The 17,870-nt window shown below is 38.0% G+C and overlaps 4 protein-coding genes across 6 annotated transcripts; 2 read left to right on the forward strand and 2 right to left on the reverse strand.

Annotated features, from left to right (window-relative positions):
- The first annotated feature begins 162 nt into the window (after positions 1–162).
- LOC103338288 (aminoaldehyde dehydrogenase 2, peroxisomal) lies at positions 163–4,932 on the forward strand. Its single transcript, XM_008241481.2, has 15 exons — positions 163–497; positions 1,041–1,183; positions 1,348–1,428; positions 1,507–1,655; positions 1,887–1,979; positions 2,072–2,195; positions 2,343–2,408; positions 2,510–2,576; positions 2,750–2,826; positions 3,068–3,181; positions 3,842–3,919; positions 4,001–4,152; positions 4,246–4,306; positions 4,409–4,515; positions 4,709–4,932. The coding sequence occupies exons 1-15, from the start codon at positions 389–391 to the stop codon at positions 4,797–4,799; spliced, it is 1,512 nt and encodes a 503-aa protein (XP_008239703.2). The 5' UTR covers positions 163–388; the 3' UTR covers positions 4,800–4,932.
- Positions 4,933–7,029: 2,097 nt separating this feature from the next.
- Positions 7,030–10,918, forward strand: LOC103338287 (uncharacterized). Its single transcript, XM_008241480.3, has 15 exons — positions 7,030–7,551; positions 7,829–7,926; positions 8,007–8,107; positions 8,223–8,301; positions 8,544–8,604; positions 8,737–8,783; positions 8,878–8,970; positions 9,149–9,239; positions 9,498–9,546; positions 9,672–9,788; positions 9,877–10,024; positions 10,152–10,244; positions 10,326–10,394; positions 10,493–10,535; positions 10,641–10,918. The coding sequence occupies exons 1-15, from the start codon at positions 7,494–7,496 to the stop codon at positions 10,739–10,741; spliced, it is 1,248 nt and encodes a 415-aa protein (XP_008239702.2). The 5' UTR covers positions 7,030–7,493; the 3' UTR covers positions 10,742–10,918.
- A 395-nt stretch (positions 10,919–11,313) lies between these two features.
- Positions 11,314–14,562, reverse strand: DEL1 (DP-E2F-like 1). 3 transcript variants are annotated; one of them, XM_089055956.1, is made up of 12 exons: positions 14,328–14,552; positions 14,170–14,237; positions 14,035–14,087; positions 13,851–13,928; positions 13,689–13,742; positions 13,479–13,578; positions 13,192–13,259; positions 13,018–13,090; positions 12,856–12,920; positions 12,370–12,709; positions 12,044–12,111; positions 11,663–11,800 (listed from the first exon to the last, which is right to left on the reverse strand). In XM_089055956.1, the coding sequence occupies exons 1-11, from the start codon at positions 14,417–14,419 to the stop codon at positions 12,044–12,046; spliced, it is 1,059 nt and encodes a 352-aa protein (XP_088912082.1). In that variant the 5' UTR covers positions 14,420–14,552; the 3' UTR covers positions 11,663–11,800. The 3 variants fall into 3 exon arrangements, with proteins under 3 accessions (XP_008239700.2, XP_008239701.2, XP_088912082.1); XM_008241478.3 differs by lacking the exon at positions 12,044–12,111 and having other exon boundaries at positions 11,314–11,800; positions 14,328–14,562; XM_008241479.2 differs by lacking the exon at positions 12,044–12,111 and having other exon boundaries at positions 11,314–11,800; positions 12,856–12,917.
- Positions 14,563–16,080: 1,518 nt separating this feature from the next.
- On the reverse strand, positions 16,081–17,705 carry LOC103338284 (pentatricopeptide repeat-containing protein At1g74900, mitochondrial). The gene is given in 3 exon segments (XM_008241476.2): positions 16,081–17,116; positions 17,119–17,599; positions 17,601–17,705. Coding segments are annotated over 3 exon segments (1,461 nt in total). The 5' UTR covers positions 17,697–17,705; the 3' UTR covers positions 16,081–16,232.
- Between the last annotated feature and the right edge of the window lie 165 nt (positions 17,706–17,870).

Genomic DNA, 17,870 nt, shown 5'->3' on the forward strand with positions numbered 1-17,870 from the left:
ATACATTTGTATGCTTTGATTTGAAAGTTGAACAGTTTTTGTCTTTTTGAAAAGCTTTGGCTTTTTCCAAAAGTGAAATTTTTTTTATGTCTAAAACCTAAAAAACCTTATATGTATTTTATATTAGGGACATTTTATTTAAGCATAATTTAATTTATTGACCAAAAAAGAAGAAGAGTTTTTTCTGAAAAACCAAAAAAGAAAGAAGATTTATGCATAATTTGGGCTCGTTTCCTTTCATAAACTAAATTCTCAAAAAAGCCCATCACGTCGTATCACGTAGGTGCTCAGCTCAATCTGCTGAGTTGATCACTACCCGTTTGTTGGCCAAAAAGCTTCACAGTCAGAGCTTATAGTTGGAGAGAGAGAGAGAGAGAGAGAGCTGAAAATGGCGATCCAAATACCGACTCGGCTGCTATTCATCGATGGCGAGTGGAGAGAACCAGTCCTCAAGAAACGCATACCCATCATCAACCCTGCTAGTGAAGAAATCATTGGTCTCTCACTCTCTCTCTCTCTCTCTCTCTATATGCATTTTGATTAATTAAAACAACTTCTGGGTTTTGTGTTCTAATTCGATTTACTGTTTAAACATCGCATTTGATAATTTGATGTATTTGGTAGCGGAAGAAATTGTGCAAAAAGAAGATAAAAAAACGGAACTGATCTGAGTTGTCAACTTACTCTTTTTTGTAAAGTTGGAAGCTTGGCTCTGTTTACTAACCCATAACTGGTTTTGCATAAAACATTTTATTGTGTTGGGCGTTTTAGATTTTTTCAGACCTTTTTCATCTTATTGTTCCATTTATCCACTTTCACAGCAACCAATTTGGGGGATTGGTAAACATGGAATGTGGGGTATTCGACTCTTGCTTGATCTTCTAATGGAGAGATCCAAGATTTCTTTTTTCTTTTTTCCCCCAACTTCCTATGCTATCTGTATTCACACAGAAAATAATGGAAATGAACTTGTGGCTTTTGTAATCTGACTTTAATTAAATTAAATCTGATATATGAACGGGTTGTGGGATGTGCTGTAGGGAGTGTTCCTGCAGCTACTGCTGAAGATGTGGAGCTTGCGGTGGAGGCTGCTCGGAGAGCCCTTGCCAGGAACAAGGGAAGAGATTGGGCCTCGGCATCCGGAGCAGTTCGTGCCAAGTATTTGCGAGCTATTGCTGCTAAGGTATTGTCTCTGACTATCTGGTTGTTATTGAAATTAAGCTGGTCTTGAATCTTGACAACAACAAAATAAAGGTCTTGAATTGGATGCCAAAACAGAATGGAGCTCAAAGCTGTTTGGCCCCATTTTAGATGTCTAAAGCTTTTAGTGTTTTTGTTTGCCTGCAGATAACAGAGAGAAAATCTGAGCTAGCAAAACTCGAAGCAATTGATTGTGGAAAACCACTGGATGAAGCAGCATGGGACGTGGTATGCTTGTGATTCTCTAACAATTTGAATTGTTATTTATCACGCATAAGGCCTTATGTGCTGGCTCATGCAATGTAGGATGATGTTGCTGGGTGCTTTGAGTACTATGCAGACCTCGCTGAAGGTTTAGATGCACAGCAAAAGGCCTCTATTTCTCTTCCTATGGAGCAATTTAAAAGTCATGTTCTTAAGGAGCCCATCGGGGTTGTTGGGTTAATTACACCATGGTATTTGCTGCTTCTTTATGTTAAACGAATATTCTTTTAATCTTAGTAAGATTTGCTTGCTCCTGTTTGTAAAGTAAATAATCATATGTAAACCTTAAATTTTGGATTTGAATGGTCCTAGCAGGTTTGTGATTTTTATCTTGTAAATAGCTATTCCGTGTTTCTAAGAATCATCTTAATGATTTATATGGTGATGAAGTGCTTATGTTGTTCTACATCAATTATGTTCAGGAACTACCCTCTGTTAATGGCTACATGGAAAGTAGCTCCTGCCTTAGCTGCTGGGTGTGCTGCAATATTGAAGCCGTCTGAGTTGGCCTCTGTGTAAGTCCTCTTTGGTTTATATGTACTTTCTTCAATTAATATGTTGATTTTTCACATTGTATGCCTATCATCATGTTATCAATCAATTCCAGAACTTGTTTGGAGCTAGCTGCTGTGTGTAGAGAGGTCGGTCTTCCTCCCGGTGTCCTCAATATTCTGACTGGACTGGGCCATGAAGCTGGCGCTCCTTTGGCATCTCATCCCCATGTTGACAAGGTTCATTTTTTTCCGTACCAGTTTTATTGTTGGAAATTCTACAAAGTCATCTTGTTATTATCCTGCAAATTTGTTAGTTGGGTCTTGTGACATCTTTGGGTTGTTTTAGCTGTGGGGCTGTGATGGGAATAAACTTTTATTTAACAGATTGCATTTACTGGAAGTACTATTACTGGGAGCAAGATTATGACCGCTGCAGCTCAACTGGTGAAGGTAAGTTAAAGGCTTTGTAATCTGATAAGTGGTAAATTATATTTGGGATATTCTTTCTCTTCATTTGATCTTCATGTACTTTCTCTGATGTGGTTTGGCAGCCTGTTTCACTGGAGCTTGGTGGGAAAAGCCCGATTGTTGTTTTTGACGATGTTGATATTGACAAGGGTAAGTGATTCTTGAAGCTTAATTTTAAAACTCTCTACACATGTATCGTAGATAAATAAATTACTTCCATTAGGAACTAGGAACCTATGAATCTAAACTAAATCAAATTAGAAAAATATAAGCGTATAATACTGCTGATGTAATGATAATTTTTTACTCTATGATTCAAACAGCTGCTGAATGGACTGCCTTTGGTGTCTTTTGGACAAATGGTCAGATCTGCAGTGCAACATCTCGTCTTATAATACATGTAAGTATAATAGCAAGATGTTACATCACTTTCTGTCAGTTCCTTCTCAGTTGCATTGCATGGATGACGGTGCATCCTTAAATGTATATTCAAACAATTTTATATCATGGGGTTCATGCATGGTACTTTTTGGTGCTACAACATCAGTTGTGCCACTTTCCCACTTGTAGTTGATATGCGGTTTCCCTAAAGCTTAGACAAGCTTTATACTACACTATTAATTCCTTACACCTTGTTTCAGGAAAACATTGCGGCAGAGTTTTTGGACAGGCTTGTGAAGTGGATCAAAAACATCAAGATTTCAGATCCTCTTGAAGAAGGTTGTAGGCTTGGCCCTGTTGTTAGTGGAGGGCAGGTGAGTGTACTGTTTACAATATGTGTTTTTTTTTTTAATATAAAAAAATTATTTAATTCTCTATTTTGGAGTGGAGGATAGGGGTGTTCAAGTAACACATCCATCAACACAGATTACACAATTGGGAAGCACTAAAATTCATACTTTTTTCTTCATCTTTTTTTTTCCCCCACTTTTTAAGTCTATAAATGTAAGAATTGGACTTAGGATACTTAGGTTGTCACTCTTGTAAAACAGGGGTTGTCTCAGTGAGTTGAGCTGTTTATCCTTCCAATCTTGTGAACATGTCTAGATAGTTTTATGTACATCGATAATCTATTATTTTTGGTCTTGGGTTGGGTGTGGGTAGGGCACTAAAGTTCAAATCTTGAACCATTTTTTTATTATCTGGAAAAAAAATTCTTATCCAAATTTGCCATATTTATGCTGAACAGAGCTGTTTATGTTGCAGAACAGTTTGTTGAAAAGTTTTCTTTTTTGGGTTGAACTTTTTGAATTTACAAATTATGAGGCTGATAAATTGTGTTGATGTTTGTTATAAAGGTTAAGAGTCCCTACCGTTTGATATGCATTAGTGTATATAATGTCTCAAATTGTGGGTGATAATTGTAATGCATTCGTGTTTGAAGTATTACCTAATCTTCGCTGCATCTGCTTCAGTATGAGAAAATACTGAAGTTCATATCAACAGCCAAGAGTGAAGGTGCAACAGTTTTGAGTGGTGGGGCTCGTCCTGAGGTATAAATTTTATGTTTTATCAAGACCATTCTGCTTCTTTATCTGTCACAACATGTGAGTTATTTTATTAATAAATGGCAGCATCTAAAGAAAGGATTCTTCATCGAACCAACAATCATAACTGATGTAACAACCTCCATGCAAATTTGGAGAGAAGAAGTTTTTGGACCTGTTCTTTGTGTCAAAACATTTAGTTCAGAAGATGAAGCTCTTGAACTAGCAAATGACACACAGTAAGTTGACTTATTTTCTCCCAGTTAATAATGGCATATTTGTTCGGCTGGTTTCTTTTTCGCTTTTTGCTGAAGTTTATTGAACTTTGACAGGTATGGCTTAGGCGCTGCTGTCATATCAAAAGATTTAGAAAGGTGTGAGCGCGTTTCTAAGGTGAGATCTCCTTGTACTTCTTTTGTCCACGAATCATCCTGCCCCAACATCATAGAAACATAATTTGATTATGAGTTGTGTCTCCTTGTTGCTGTTCTGCAGGCCCTTCAGGCGGGAATTGTATGGATCAATTGCTCTCAACCATGCTTCTGTCAGGCTCCATGGGGAGGCAACAAACGAAGTGGTTTTGGGCGTGAATTAGGAAAATGGTATGGCTTTCTTGGCAACGTGTTATAATGTTCTGTTTGATGTTGCTTATCCGAGTTAAATATAAAAGATTGATACTAGACAGTTGCTTCCGCAAAATATAATGCGGACAAAGTAGACTAAGTAGACTACCTCCTCTTATTAACATCAATGAACTACTGATGGTGATGATAGTTTATTTTCTCTTTTGAACAGGGGACTTGATAATTACTTGAGCGTGAAACAGGTTACTCAATATGCGTCTGACGAACCTTGGGGTTGGTACAAGTCACCTTCAAAGCTGTGAAAGTTTACCCACCAATAGGGTTGTGAAAATGTACCGATATACATTAAATAAGAAGGGATAATTAACCGGATGTTAATGTATCCCCTTTACCTTTAGGCTGCACTTGCGGTTAATCATAAAGCTTTTTCCTGCAGACTCATATTTTGAATTCAGAGGCACTTTGTTAGGCCACTTCCAGCAGCCCCTGAGGGCGAGGGCTGGGGGGTGTGGAAGTGGTGGGGTGGGTTTGGTTGGCAAGAGCCCAAATGCAAGTTCCAGCAACAAAGGCTGGCCTGGGCAGAGTGGGGTCCACGAGCCTGGGATGGCTCGAAAGGCAGGCTAACGTCAGTGTGATGTCAGCAGGTGCAATTAATTTTTTTTTTCTTTCTGCTGCCACGTGGCGCAACCTAGTCCTTCCGATTTTCGATTTTTCATCCAATCCAACGGCCTGGAATTTTTCAAGGCAAAAAATGATGAAAAAAATTTTAAATTTAAAAACCCCAAAAAATACTGAATTTTTTTTCTATAAATACCAATCCATACTCTTCACTTTTAACAACAAATTCACTTTCTACTCAATAATTTTTTCACTTTCAACTCTAAATTTTTTTCACTTTCAAGTTTAATTATTCACTTTCTACTCAATAATTTTTTCACTTTCAACTCTAAATTTTTTTCACTTTCAAGTTTAATTATTCACTTTCTACTCAATAATTTTTCACTTTCAACTCTAAATTTTTTTCACTTTCAAGTTTAATTATTCACTTTCTACTCAATAATTTTTTCACTTTCAACTCTAAATTTTTTTCACTTTCAAGTTTAATTTTTCTCTATCAAAGAAACTATTAAATAAAATTCCTTTTTATTCAAAACATTCAATACATAAAAAAACTAACCACAACCAAAGCATTAAATATATAAAAACAAACAAACCACAACCAAAGCATTAAATATATATGAAATTGAAAATTTGAAATTTATCTGAAATTTGAAAAAAAAAATTATCTAAAATTTGAAACTGAAAATCTTATCCGAATATTTTATCAGAAAATCTTATCTGAATATATTGTCCAAATTAATTGTTTAGGTAAACAAATTTGTGAAAATATTGACATGGCAACTGGAAGTGGAACTTACTTTTTGCAGGCAGACACTATTTCATGAATAGTATCTGCCTTAGCCCCTTGTCATGGCAAGATTTCAACTGCTGGAAGTGCCCTTAGCGAATATAATATTTCTATGATGAAGAAAGCTTTTGTGATTGATTGAAACTAGAGTGCATGCTAGTGGGCCGGGTCCAAGTATTTTATTAAGAGGGGGACCATTGTTTAAATTATTTTCAAAATTTTCAAAAATAATACAAATTAAGTGTCACTAATCAGTACTTTGTAACGCATGGAACACTTAACCAAAGTGTTGTTGAAGAACTTCCATACAACAGGATGTCATTGTGGTGGTGTCACCGTTATCCGTGGCAAGTTTTTCTTCAAGTCTTGGGCTGATGATCGAAATTGATATAGCTTTTTCATGGTCGCTTGTTATACAAGAGATTGACCTTAAGTTTGGGAGTTGATGTCACATGGTTGAAGGCAAACTTCAATCTTTCTCAAACTCTGAACATCTGCCTACTTTCACCTTTTTGCCTTCTCAAGTCTCGGTGACCATATCTCAATAAATCAAACAGAAGATCATTATAATAAAATTAAGCGCAACCCAACATTTTTCTGATCTATCAACTTAATACCCAAGTCAGTCCAACCCATCAGCCTACTTTTATTCCATGTGCTCATCCCTGTTGCGTCAACATCAGAGTTTGTGCAATTGATGAATTTAGAATTCAATATTATCAACTCGTCTTCCTTTCTTGGTTATCAGCATGGAACCATGTTGCATGGATGTAATGCCATTCCGATCATAATTGGTATTTTCCTCATAAGTGGATAATCGAAAATTTGTTGTTGATGTAAGTTAAAATTACCATCATAACCCCCTTGGGTTTTTTTTTTTGGGATACCAAGTCATATTGGATGAGAGAGGAATCAAACCTAGAACCTATAATGCTAGACATCACTTGAGCTACAAACCCTTTATCAATCCCTTACTACATTAAGTAAATTTACTTTCACAGCACCTGGTCTCAAAACCAATGGTCATAAAAATAACCCTAAATTTGTTGGCCCCCAAAATGGAATTCAGAGAGAATCCCATTATCCACAGCTTAAATGTAGAAGAGTGGGAGAGACTGCCCAGTGACCTTGTCTCAATCCAATGGTCCCCCTCCAACCCCAAAAGCAGAGGGAAAACAAGCGGAAACTTCCTCTGGCTCTGTCTGTATTTATGTATTATGACCCTCGACAGCGAGTGTCACGTTTCAAGTTTCTACCTTCCTTTTATTTCTTTGCAATATTATCAACCCTTTCTAACTTCTACCGACTCTTTTTCCAACTACTGGATCCTTATCCAGATTTTACTCTCTCTCTCTCTCTCTCTCTCTCTCTCTCTCTATCTGTCTGAGCTGTTAAAACGTACAGATTTTTTTCCTTTGCCTGTAGCATCCCAAGTGTGAACCTTCCCCAGTGGCCCTGAGACTTACACATAAATTATGCATTTGGGCTCCTTCTCCAGCGTGCGTTTATTGGATATTCTCAAGTTTCTGGATTTGTAGCACAAGGAATTTTCGCCTTTGGGGATCTGGGTTTGTATTGGTGTAGTAGGATGGGCAGCTCAGACGAGAAGGTGGTTGCTGTGATCATGGTGGGTGGACCTACTAAAGGTATGAAGCTACTGTGATCTTTGGATCCAACAATGAGACCCTTTTCTTCATTTCTTTGAATCTTGGTGATAGTGCTGTGAATTCTTATTGCAAAGTCTAATACTTTGTGCAACAATGACACCCAATTCCTACTTCTATAATTCTGAGAGCTTTACAATCATGAATGAGGAATTATGACTTCTTCTTTTTTACAGTCTTCCAGTTTGATTCTTATGCTAAAGTTTCCTTCTTGCTTTGAGGACGTATTTCTTAATATATTAGAGTTTCAATCCCACAGGTACTAGATTTCGTCCACTGTCACTGAATATTCCAAAGCCGCTTTTCCCTTTAGCTGGACAGCCAATGGTTCATCATCCAATTTCTGCTTGTAAAAGGGTATATTCTTGTAGATAAAGTGTGTCATTTCTAGCTTATCATTATGTAATACAAGTTAAAATCACTGTTTTGAATTACAGATTCCTAACCTCGGGCAGATTTTTCTCATTGGTTTCTATGAGGAACGTGAATTTGCATTGTATGTATCCTCAATCTCCAATGAGCTTAAGGTCCCCGTTAGGTAAGCTCATGCTTTCTTTTTCTAGTTTGTAGTTACTATTTAGATCTTGGAATTTTGAACTGAATTTGATGTTTCATTTATTGATCATCTTTCATTCCGTTGATGCGGCTCTTAGATATTTGAGGGAAGACAAGCCGCATGGTTCAGCTGGTGGACTTTATAACTTCAGAGATCTGATCATGGAAGACAGCCCGGTTATTGTCTTTTACCTATTATTTTCTAATTGGTTGATCTAGTTTTTTTCTTCCTTTTATTTTACTTTTCCAAAGTTCTCCTTTTGCTCTTCCTTCTCTAAAATGCTGTGTGCATGGATGCTTGCTCTCTTAGGTACTTTGAGCCAATGCATACATGTGAGCTCATATGCGCATATTTGGATGTTATTTTTGACTGGATGGCAATTCATTGTAATGTAAATGCTGATTTTGGTTGCATGCAGTCGCACATTTTCTTGTTGAATTGTGATGTTTGCTGCAGTTTTCCACTTCCAGAAATGCTTGGTAAGTGTTTCGTGAGTTGCTGTGATTGTCATTTGATATTTCCATGTTGCTTTTTTTAATATAAAAAAATTGTTGATTTATAATGGATTGCAGAAAGCTTAATCTCTGCCTTTTTTACATTTATATCTGCAGAGGCTCACAGAAAATATGGTGGTATGGGAACGCTCCTTGTGATCAAGGTTGGTCAACACATGGACTAGTTGAGTTTTGGCAGTGTAAAGTTCTCCATTACAAAACTTATCCTTGTCTAAATTTTCTTCTTTCTTTGTAAAGGTTTCTGCTGAATCAGCCTATCAGTTTGGGGAACTGGTAGCTGATCCAGTCACCAATGAACTGTTGCATTACACTGAGAAGCCTGAGACTTTTGTAAGTTTGAGATCAGAATTTCAACTTCTTTTTTAGAATTTCCTCTCGCTTGTGGAGCCCCATTGGAGAATTTGGATTTCTTTCCAGGATGGCTCATTTTAATTCTCGGTTTATCTTCTTCTTCTTCTTCTTTTTTTTTCTTCTTTTTTTTTTTTTCTGATAATGTTACTTTGTTCAGGTCAGTGACCGGATAAATTGTGGTGTGTACATATTTACACCAGACATTTTTAATGCCATCGAGGGTGTTTCCACTCAGTGGAAGGACAGAGGTAGTGATACCTTCTCTGTGAATAGGCTGTCCTGTGTGTGCTTCTAGTGTGCTTAAGCTGTGGTGATATGAAAGTTTTAACTTTTAACAAGAACTTGGTATCTGTTTTTCTTTCTTTTTCTTAGAGGAACTTATTATCTGTTTTAGCTTACATCACTAGTAAATCTTTTTACTCTTAGATTGCTGCCATTAAGATGTATCTTATTCATAGAATTGGTATCCATCATGCTGAAATCTGAATTCTTTTCTGTTATTTCAGCTGATTTAAGACGTCTATCCAGCTTTGAATCCCTTCATTCAGCAACAAGGTTTGTGTCTATCACTTGCTGATTGGGGGGATCTTGTTCAATAAAATGTTAAATCTATTGTGCCTTCCAATATGTTGAATAGACAAGAATAGAAAAGAAATGCTGATACAAAGTTCCTTGAACAGGAATGCTCCCACACATTTTGTAAGGTTGGATCAAGACATCCTGTCACCTCTTGCAGGGAAGAAGCAGTTATACACACATGAAACCTTGGACTTCTGGGAACAGATCAAAACTCCTGGGTAAGATTTGCCTCTGAGTTGTTGTCTTGCTGTAACCTAGTCCCCATAGATCTAGACCATAGTGTAAATCTTGTGTTTATACTTGCAGAATGTCCTTGAAATGTTCTGGGTTATATCTTTCACAATTTCGATTCACCACCCCCCATCTCTTAGTGAGTGGGGATGGTACAAAGAGTGCCAGTATTATTGGTGATGTTTATGTTCATCCATCAGCAAAAATACATCCAAGTGCAAAGGTACATTTTCTCTCATTTTGGCTTTACTATGTGCAAATCTAATTGCAGTGATTTTTTTCACCATTTTAGAAATTATATAACTAGGTTGTCATGTAAACAGTGATTAATACTTTTTGTGGTCATACAGATTGGTCCCAATGTCTCAATATCTGCAAATGCTCGTATAGGAGCTGGGGTGAGGCTCATAAGCTGTATCATCCTCGACAATGTCGAAATTAAGGTATATTACAAAAAGTAAAGATTATGGAATGCATCCCTCAAGGTCACCTTATGTTGACATATGTACAATGTTTTCTTTCAGGACAATGCAGTCGTTATTCATGCAATTGTTGGATGGAAATCATCTATTGGGAGATGGTCTCGTGTCCAGGCAAGTTCAAAAAATTTCTACTTGGGAGGACATGGGTAATAACAGAACAACTTCTTTCTTATTTGAAGCCTGTTCTAAGTTTGCTACTATGATTTCAGGCTAGTGGGAATTACAATTCAAAGCTGGGGATCACGATCCTTGGTAAATTATCTTCCTTCTCATTCATTCCTCCTGTTCTGATCATAAAAATATTGATTCGAAGAACGCACTGTCTGACTCTGAATGCCATTTTTGTTGACAATCCAGGTGAAGCAGTGACAGTTGAAGATGAAGTGGTGGTTATTAACAGCGTTGTCCTCCCTCACAAGACTCTCAATGTCAGTGTTCAAGAAGAAATAATTCTTTGATAAAGCTGAGGGACCAAACCCACACCCAACAACATTACGCTCTCTCTATCACTCGCTTCATATGACTTTCATTGCTTATTTAGTGTCATCGCTGTGATTCCTATTGCTTTATTGTTCACTTATAAATTAACTTCCTGCTAAATAAAAATACTACGGCTTTGCTACTTTTCCTGTCAAGTGTGGGGAAATATTCTTTTAATAGATAAATGAATAAGCTAAATTAATATGTTCTTAGGGTTTTTTTTTTTCTTCAAATTCATTCCATTGTTAAATAGTAAAAAAATATACTAATAATTAAATACCCGTTATAGTAGAGATTAGGATATCGCCTGGCTGGCGGGTAATTCCATTAACTTCATAGCAAATTTATAATAAAAATATTATATTTTTCGTACTTGAATTTGTGCTTCTGTTCATGTATGGATATGGAACTATATGGGAAAAAATGGATATGCCGACGTAAGAGTTTGTTCACCATAAGTTTATTGCACCATTTTGTATAACTTGCATGATTCATGGTTAGCCTTTCAAAATGAACACTAAGCAACCCAAAGAGTAAGGCAGCCGCAACCTAAGCAAGCTTCAGAAATTTGCTAATATGATTTACTCAAAAGGATGAGCTCATGAGAACCTGTCATGTATAACTGGCCCAACTTCGAAATTCCAACCTGAATTTACACCATCCACCCTAAACATATGTGCTACAGCATACATGAGACATCTCTGACCAGCCATCAATTCAAAAAGAAATCAACAAAAACAAAAAAAATCTGTGAGACTGTCAAACTAAGACGGTTAAATGTGGTAGTTCTGAGGATTGCCATTCTAACATGGTGCACAGAGAAATGCATCCAACAAGGGGCCATCTCCTCTTTGGCAGGTCAACAACGAGAGTTGAATTGAAGTGGTTTCCTTGAATCAATTGGGGATGTCAAAACGGAGAAGCAGGGCATGTCAAAATGGATAAGCATCAAGAAATTCGGATTGGATTCTTCCCAGCAACTTCAGAGTACCATGACTTCCATGCTTCCATATAATGAGAAAACAGATCCTTCAAAGCTGCAAGATATAGCAAAACATTTGATTTAGTAATTTTGATTCCAATTGGGGCTGATTAATTTTAATTGGGATTTCTATTGCTAACAGGTTGATTTCCTAAGGCTAGTTGGGTTGTCTTCTTGGCTCTATTTCCATGCGGAGTTTGGGTGGCATGTTAAAACCTAATGGAAGATAATTGAATATTGAATTGGTATTGCAAATTGAAACCTAGGTTCCTCCCTCTTTGTTATATTCTTCCCTCACCTAGTCTCCTGTCCTGTTTCTTTCTCTTTCCACTTCTCTTCCCTTTCTCCCACTATTTTCTCCTGGTCCTACATCAAAAAGGTTTACCAAGGCTGATGATACTCATAGATCATTTAAGAGAAAAAGTGGAGCTCTCAAGCGAAAAGGAGGGTCCATCATTCTTCTGTAGATATAAAAGTTAATAAAGTTCTTTATCCCCTTCTTTGGTTTCCTGATATGAATTTGAACCTATAAAGAATTGATCGTTGACAGCTAAATCATAATTGATAAAAACAGCTATGTTTATAATTCAAATCTATACTGCATGATGAATCATGAGATGGTACCTTGGTTTTGATACTGAGGACGATAAGTAGAGGTCAACTTCTCCCAGTCATGAACCCTCCTCATGTTGCTGTTCCCGGGTCTGGCAATAGTGACAGGAGCAAAAGGACCAAACTGATAGCTCTTCGAACCATCTTTTGAATCCTCCAAATCATGTTGCCTTTGTTTTTGCTCATCCAACTCCCCACCAGTAGAAGATTCCAGCTTGCCCCTCTTAGAAATGACGTTTGTGATATCTGTACCAAAGGCTCTTTTTCTAGACTCGTTTGGAACCAAATTCTCCTCTTTTCCTCTCAATCCCAACCACTTAAATGCAGGTTTCCTTGTATCTGGTGTGTGGGTCTGCTTATTTTTCATGAGGAAAAATTAACATTCAACTTGTGCAAAAAAACAAGTGTAGCTGTTAACTAATTTTGAATTCTAAAATTTCTCTAATTCTACAAGTTTCATTTCTTTTTTCTATCAAGGATTTAAATAAGTGTTTTTACCTTCTCAATGAGATTCATGGAGGACAAAACATTTGCAATATCATAAATCCGCCTTACTTTAGCTGCTTCATCAAGTGGAGCAAAAATTATTAGTCATGAGTTTCATCTCCATTTTATGTGATATATGACCAATAACAAACAAAGCAAGGATAAATGTATTACTTCTCATCGCTGATGCACTCTGTGCATCCCCAAGCAATAACTTGGCAACATCATCAAGGGAGATCATTTCTTCCTACAAATTCAAGCAGTCACATCAAAGATGGCCCAAAATTACATAGTAGACTAATCACAGTTTTATAGAATGAGCAAGTAACAATCTACTATTTTACTCACAGTGGAGCAGACAAAGAGCTTCACGAAATTCTGCGTAAGAAGCGCCAGAGACTTTTCCCTTCTATTATCTGCAAAGATTAACAACCAAGAAAACAGAGACAATCTTAGGACATCACCAAAAATATCATTCCTAGTAATTGAATATCCCCTAACAATTAGCTCAGAGCTATAAAAACTGAAAAGAGAAATCTATAGTTTACACGGTGAGAATGACTCAATAAATCGTATATGGAAATCCAAAATCCAAAGCACCTGACCAATCTTGAAGGCGCTGAACCAAAGTTTACCTGGTTTTTGGTCTGCTGGAGGTTGAGGATTGACAGTAGGGTTGGACTTGTCGTTCGGCTGACTCCCACATCTCTCTTCATCATCCTCATCATCTGAAACCTGTGAAAACAGGAAAGTAACAAAATCTTGAATTATTAGAACCGAAAATTAAAATTAAAATTAAAAAATAAATAAATTCGAAAACCTTAAGAAAACCCCAAAACAATTACCTTTGCATCGTCGTTGCCAGCAAAGTTAATGCAATTCTCTCTCAGACCCTCTTCCTATCATACCAGAAAAAATTCAAGTAAGTACCCAAAAAGACCCAGATGTTAAAAATTAAAAATTATACCAGATCTGAAGCGTAATAATAAATTGTGAGAAAGAAATACCCTGAGCTCTTGTAACGCGTTAGGGATTGCCCCAAATCCTTTCCAAGAATACTGGTTCTTTGCCTTCCTTGCAAGAACCTGAAAATCAAATTAACCAAATAAATAAACCGAAATTGGGGGAAATTAAATAAAACATGAAAACTACTCAGAAAAGAAAAAGATTATAAATATAAAAAAAACTTACCCCAACGCTCTCCAAGACATTGACGATGTCATAGATCCGTCGCCTCTCAACACCTGCAAGTCGAGAACTCGTTAGATCCAAAGAAATGAATACAGAAACATGTGAACGAATCGGCGATTGGAGCAAGATGGAGACCTAATCGTGAAGCGGCGTCGTCGAGGCCAATGGATGTAACGCCGTCGCGATTGTACAAGCCGAGGAAGCTGTACGATTTGAAAAGGGAATAGTTAGAGAAAACAAATTCAAGAATCAAGAAATTTGGAGAGAGAGAGAGAGAGAGAGAGTATGTGTACTTGGAGCACAAGAGGCCGAGAGACTTCTGCTTACGGCTATAGCCGTGTTTCCTAGTGGAAGGCCCAGACGGGGGGGCAGCAGGAGCCGCCATGGTAGAGAGAATATGGAGGGAAAGGGAAGGTGATGAAGACCAAAGACTGAAGAAGACTAGAGAAATAGAGAGAGGACAGAGAGGGGGAAAGAGAGAGAAAGAGAAGACCGTTAAGAAAGAAGGGGGGGAAAGGGGGAGGGTTTTGAGTAAATGGCGGGGTTACAAATTTCAAAACTTAAACGAGCGTTTGGGGTTTTGGGATCTGAAGGCGGCAGCAGCAAGCGCGCAGCGGAGAGCGTACGTAGCTGCGGAAAAGATATTTATTTGAAGGGAGGAGGTGGATTTGGGGCCGGTTCTTTTCAAATATTTGAATGAGCGGGAAAATGGAATCTCACGCTTTCGGGTATGGAGCCAAATTAACCGGTTTTTGCCTCCCGTTTTATTTTTTATTTTTTTCTTTCGTCAATCATGCTATTTAGAGATAAATGAAGGGATGTGGGTAATTTGGGAATAATGAGGGATGTGGTTAGTATATTAACATTCTTTGTGTGTGATATTTGATGGGAGTGAGAAAAAATAGTGAGTAGGTAGATTACATTGGAATGGCAACAACATTGTGAGAATGCTTATAATTATTTATGTTTAAAACGTTATTCAAGTTGTATTTCTCAACTATCTTTTTGTGAACCGTCGTCAACGGAATTTGAACTTGGAATATCTTCCATCGATGGAGACGATGGAATTTGAACTTGAAATATCTTCCACGGATGGAGACAATACATACTACTGGACTACAAGTTGGCAATGCTTCAAGTTCTATACATTGCGCATTGTTTTCCTTCTAAATTCTTCTTAGGTTATCGCGTTTCAAGGTTTAGAATTTAGATTCTAATGTGGATTAATGTTCTATCAAAAGAAAACATGAGGATTAATGCACTATAGTAGTAAGATGAGAATCATAATGACAGAATCCTCGTTCAACACAGTTAAATCTTGTTCTTGTATCAGTTTCCATTCAAATCGAAATAAACTTAACTAGAGAGGTAAAGGGACAAATAAGCCAAAGCCTCGTTTACCCCTTTCTTTCTCAGAAACCCTACATTCCTGCTTATGTATAAAATTCATCGGATCATTGAACGAACCTTTATCCAACAAAAGTTCATCAAATATTTTGGGTGGTGCACACAATATTTTCATAACAAATAGTAATGAACAAACTCTTATGTTAGTTGATCCAATATTAAACGGAGCCAAGAAACCAGCTTCTTCTGTTAATGCAAGCTTCAACTTGACTAATGTATGCAACTCCAAATTTGACAACAGTGGATATGTGCTGAAGTTTAAATGATTTCCTTTTACTTTAGGGATTGTGGAACTGATACAAGCTGATGCAAGCTATATTATCAAACAAATCACCGGCAACATGCTTCCGAAGCATGCGATGACAATGAGAAGGAAGAAACAATTGAACCTTGAAACTCACCAACACCATTGACAATCATGGCCGGATTTTCTTTCTCATCTTTTCTTGCTAAGCGAATGATCATCATGTTCTTAGCCTGTTGCTCAAGTTAAGTCTCTCCCACACTCAATGCTTCATCTCCACTAGAATGATGAGAGATGGTCATCAGATATATAACCCCCTGAGCCAGTCCCAATTTGTGTGTGCTCTGCTTGTAAAAGCAGTGAAAGCCTCAAGTTGGGTGGCACAGAAATCTCTCTTTCAATCGAACTGCACCAAATATGCCCAGCTGATCCTTGAAATTCTAGACCTTCAACCCCAAACAGCACAGAAGGAAGTTTTGCAGAGAGGATCAAGCGTTCAAACTTGAGCAGGAAGAGAAAACTCTTCTAAGCAGAATTCATACATGATTTATAGTTTGACCTGGCGGGGAAGTCGGCCACATCTGCTCTGCAATCTCAAAATCTCTTTTGCAAAAGCTTGATTACCTGTTAACAAAAGCCCATCCAGAACGCGATTGAAGGTGAACCTACGGGGCAAAAATCCTCTGTTAACCATCTCAATCAACAACTTCCCAGCCACTAACAGATCTTCAGGTTTCTTCCTCACAAACATGGCACTAATCAAAACGTTGTATGTATCCAAATTAGGCAAGCAAATTCCACCACCCATCTTCTCAAACACACTCAACCCTTTTTCTATCTCTCCAGCATCACAAAAGTAACGAATCACAACATTATATATCTGAACATTTGGTTCACACTCGTCATCCTTCATTCTCTCCATATACTCCATCGCCCTTTCCATGTTACCCGCATGACACAATCCTCTAATCAACACACTATAAGTGGTCACATTAGGCACATAACCCTTGCTCATCATCTCCTCAAAAACCAAGACAGCATTTTCCACGCTATCTTTCTTGCACAAAACCTGAATCAAAGCATTGTAAGTTGCAACGGAAGGAAGCACCCCCTCCCCAACCATCTCATCGAAAACTTTTCGAGCTTTCTTAATCTCACCAACAACACCAAACCCATGAACCAAAGTAGTGTAAGTAACAACATCAATCTCACACTTCCTCTTCTTCATTTGCAAAAAGAACTCCCAAGCTTCCTTAATCTGGCCAGCTCTAAAATACCCTTTAAGCATTATGTTATACGTGGTTAAACTTGGGTCCAATCCCCTCTCCACCATCTCCCCCAAAAGCTCCAAAGCCTTTGGGGTTCGCTTAATCAAACACCACCCATTTGCAATAATATTATAACTAATACAATCAGCCTTAAACTTGCCCTAAACACCTTAAACAAATTATAAGCCTTTTCAACACGCTTAGCTTTGCAAAGCACATCAAGTATGGTATTAAAGGAATTCAAATCCTGAGGACAGCCATGTTCATGCATAGACAAGAACACCTTAACAGCTCTATCAGGTTTGCCAGCAGCAACATACCTCTCAGTGATGATAGCAAAAGTTCTCGGGCCCGGGCCGAGGCGGCGCGCCCGCATCCGGGAAACGAGGGTCCATAGGACCTTATAGTCACGCAGACGACCAGCAATGTCGATGGCGTGGTCGAAGGAAGAGCGAGAGTGCGTATAGCTGGGGTGGTGGTCAAGGACTTTAAAGAAGTGGATGGCTTTAGGCCCATGGTTCCAGAGCCGTTTCAGGGTCTTGTCCACCAAATCTGCAGTCCACTCGATTTTAGGGTTGTGAAGAATCTGGGTTAGGGTTTGTGGATCGGATTGGAGGATGAGGTTGGCCAAGTAGGAGTCTTGAGGGCGGTTGTGGGGGTGAGGTGGTGAGGCTGCGGCATGGGATTGAAAAACTGGGTTTTGGGTTTTTCTGTGCCGCAGTTTTGAGTTGCAGAGTGAACATTTTCTGGAGTTGGAGCCATTGATGGTTAGTTACAAGAGTAGCACTTTTCCCTCGTTATTTTCTCACCAACCAAACAAGTTTCGTGGGGTCAATTTAATTGGGCCGGGCTTTCTCCTTTCTTACCACAACAGCCCAACCCGGCGCTTGTAAAAAAAAATTTTTTAAAAAAAAAAC

This window comes from Prunus mume, linkage group LG7 (genome assembly GCF_029339155.1).
Source record: "Prunus mume cultivar Tortuosa linkage group LG7, ASM2933915v1, whole genome shotgun sequence".
Taxonomy (NCBI): Eukaryota; Viridiplantae; Streptophyta; class Magnoliopsida; order Rosales; family Rosaceae; genus Prunus; species Prunus mume.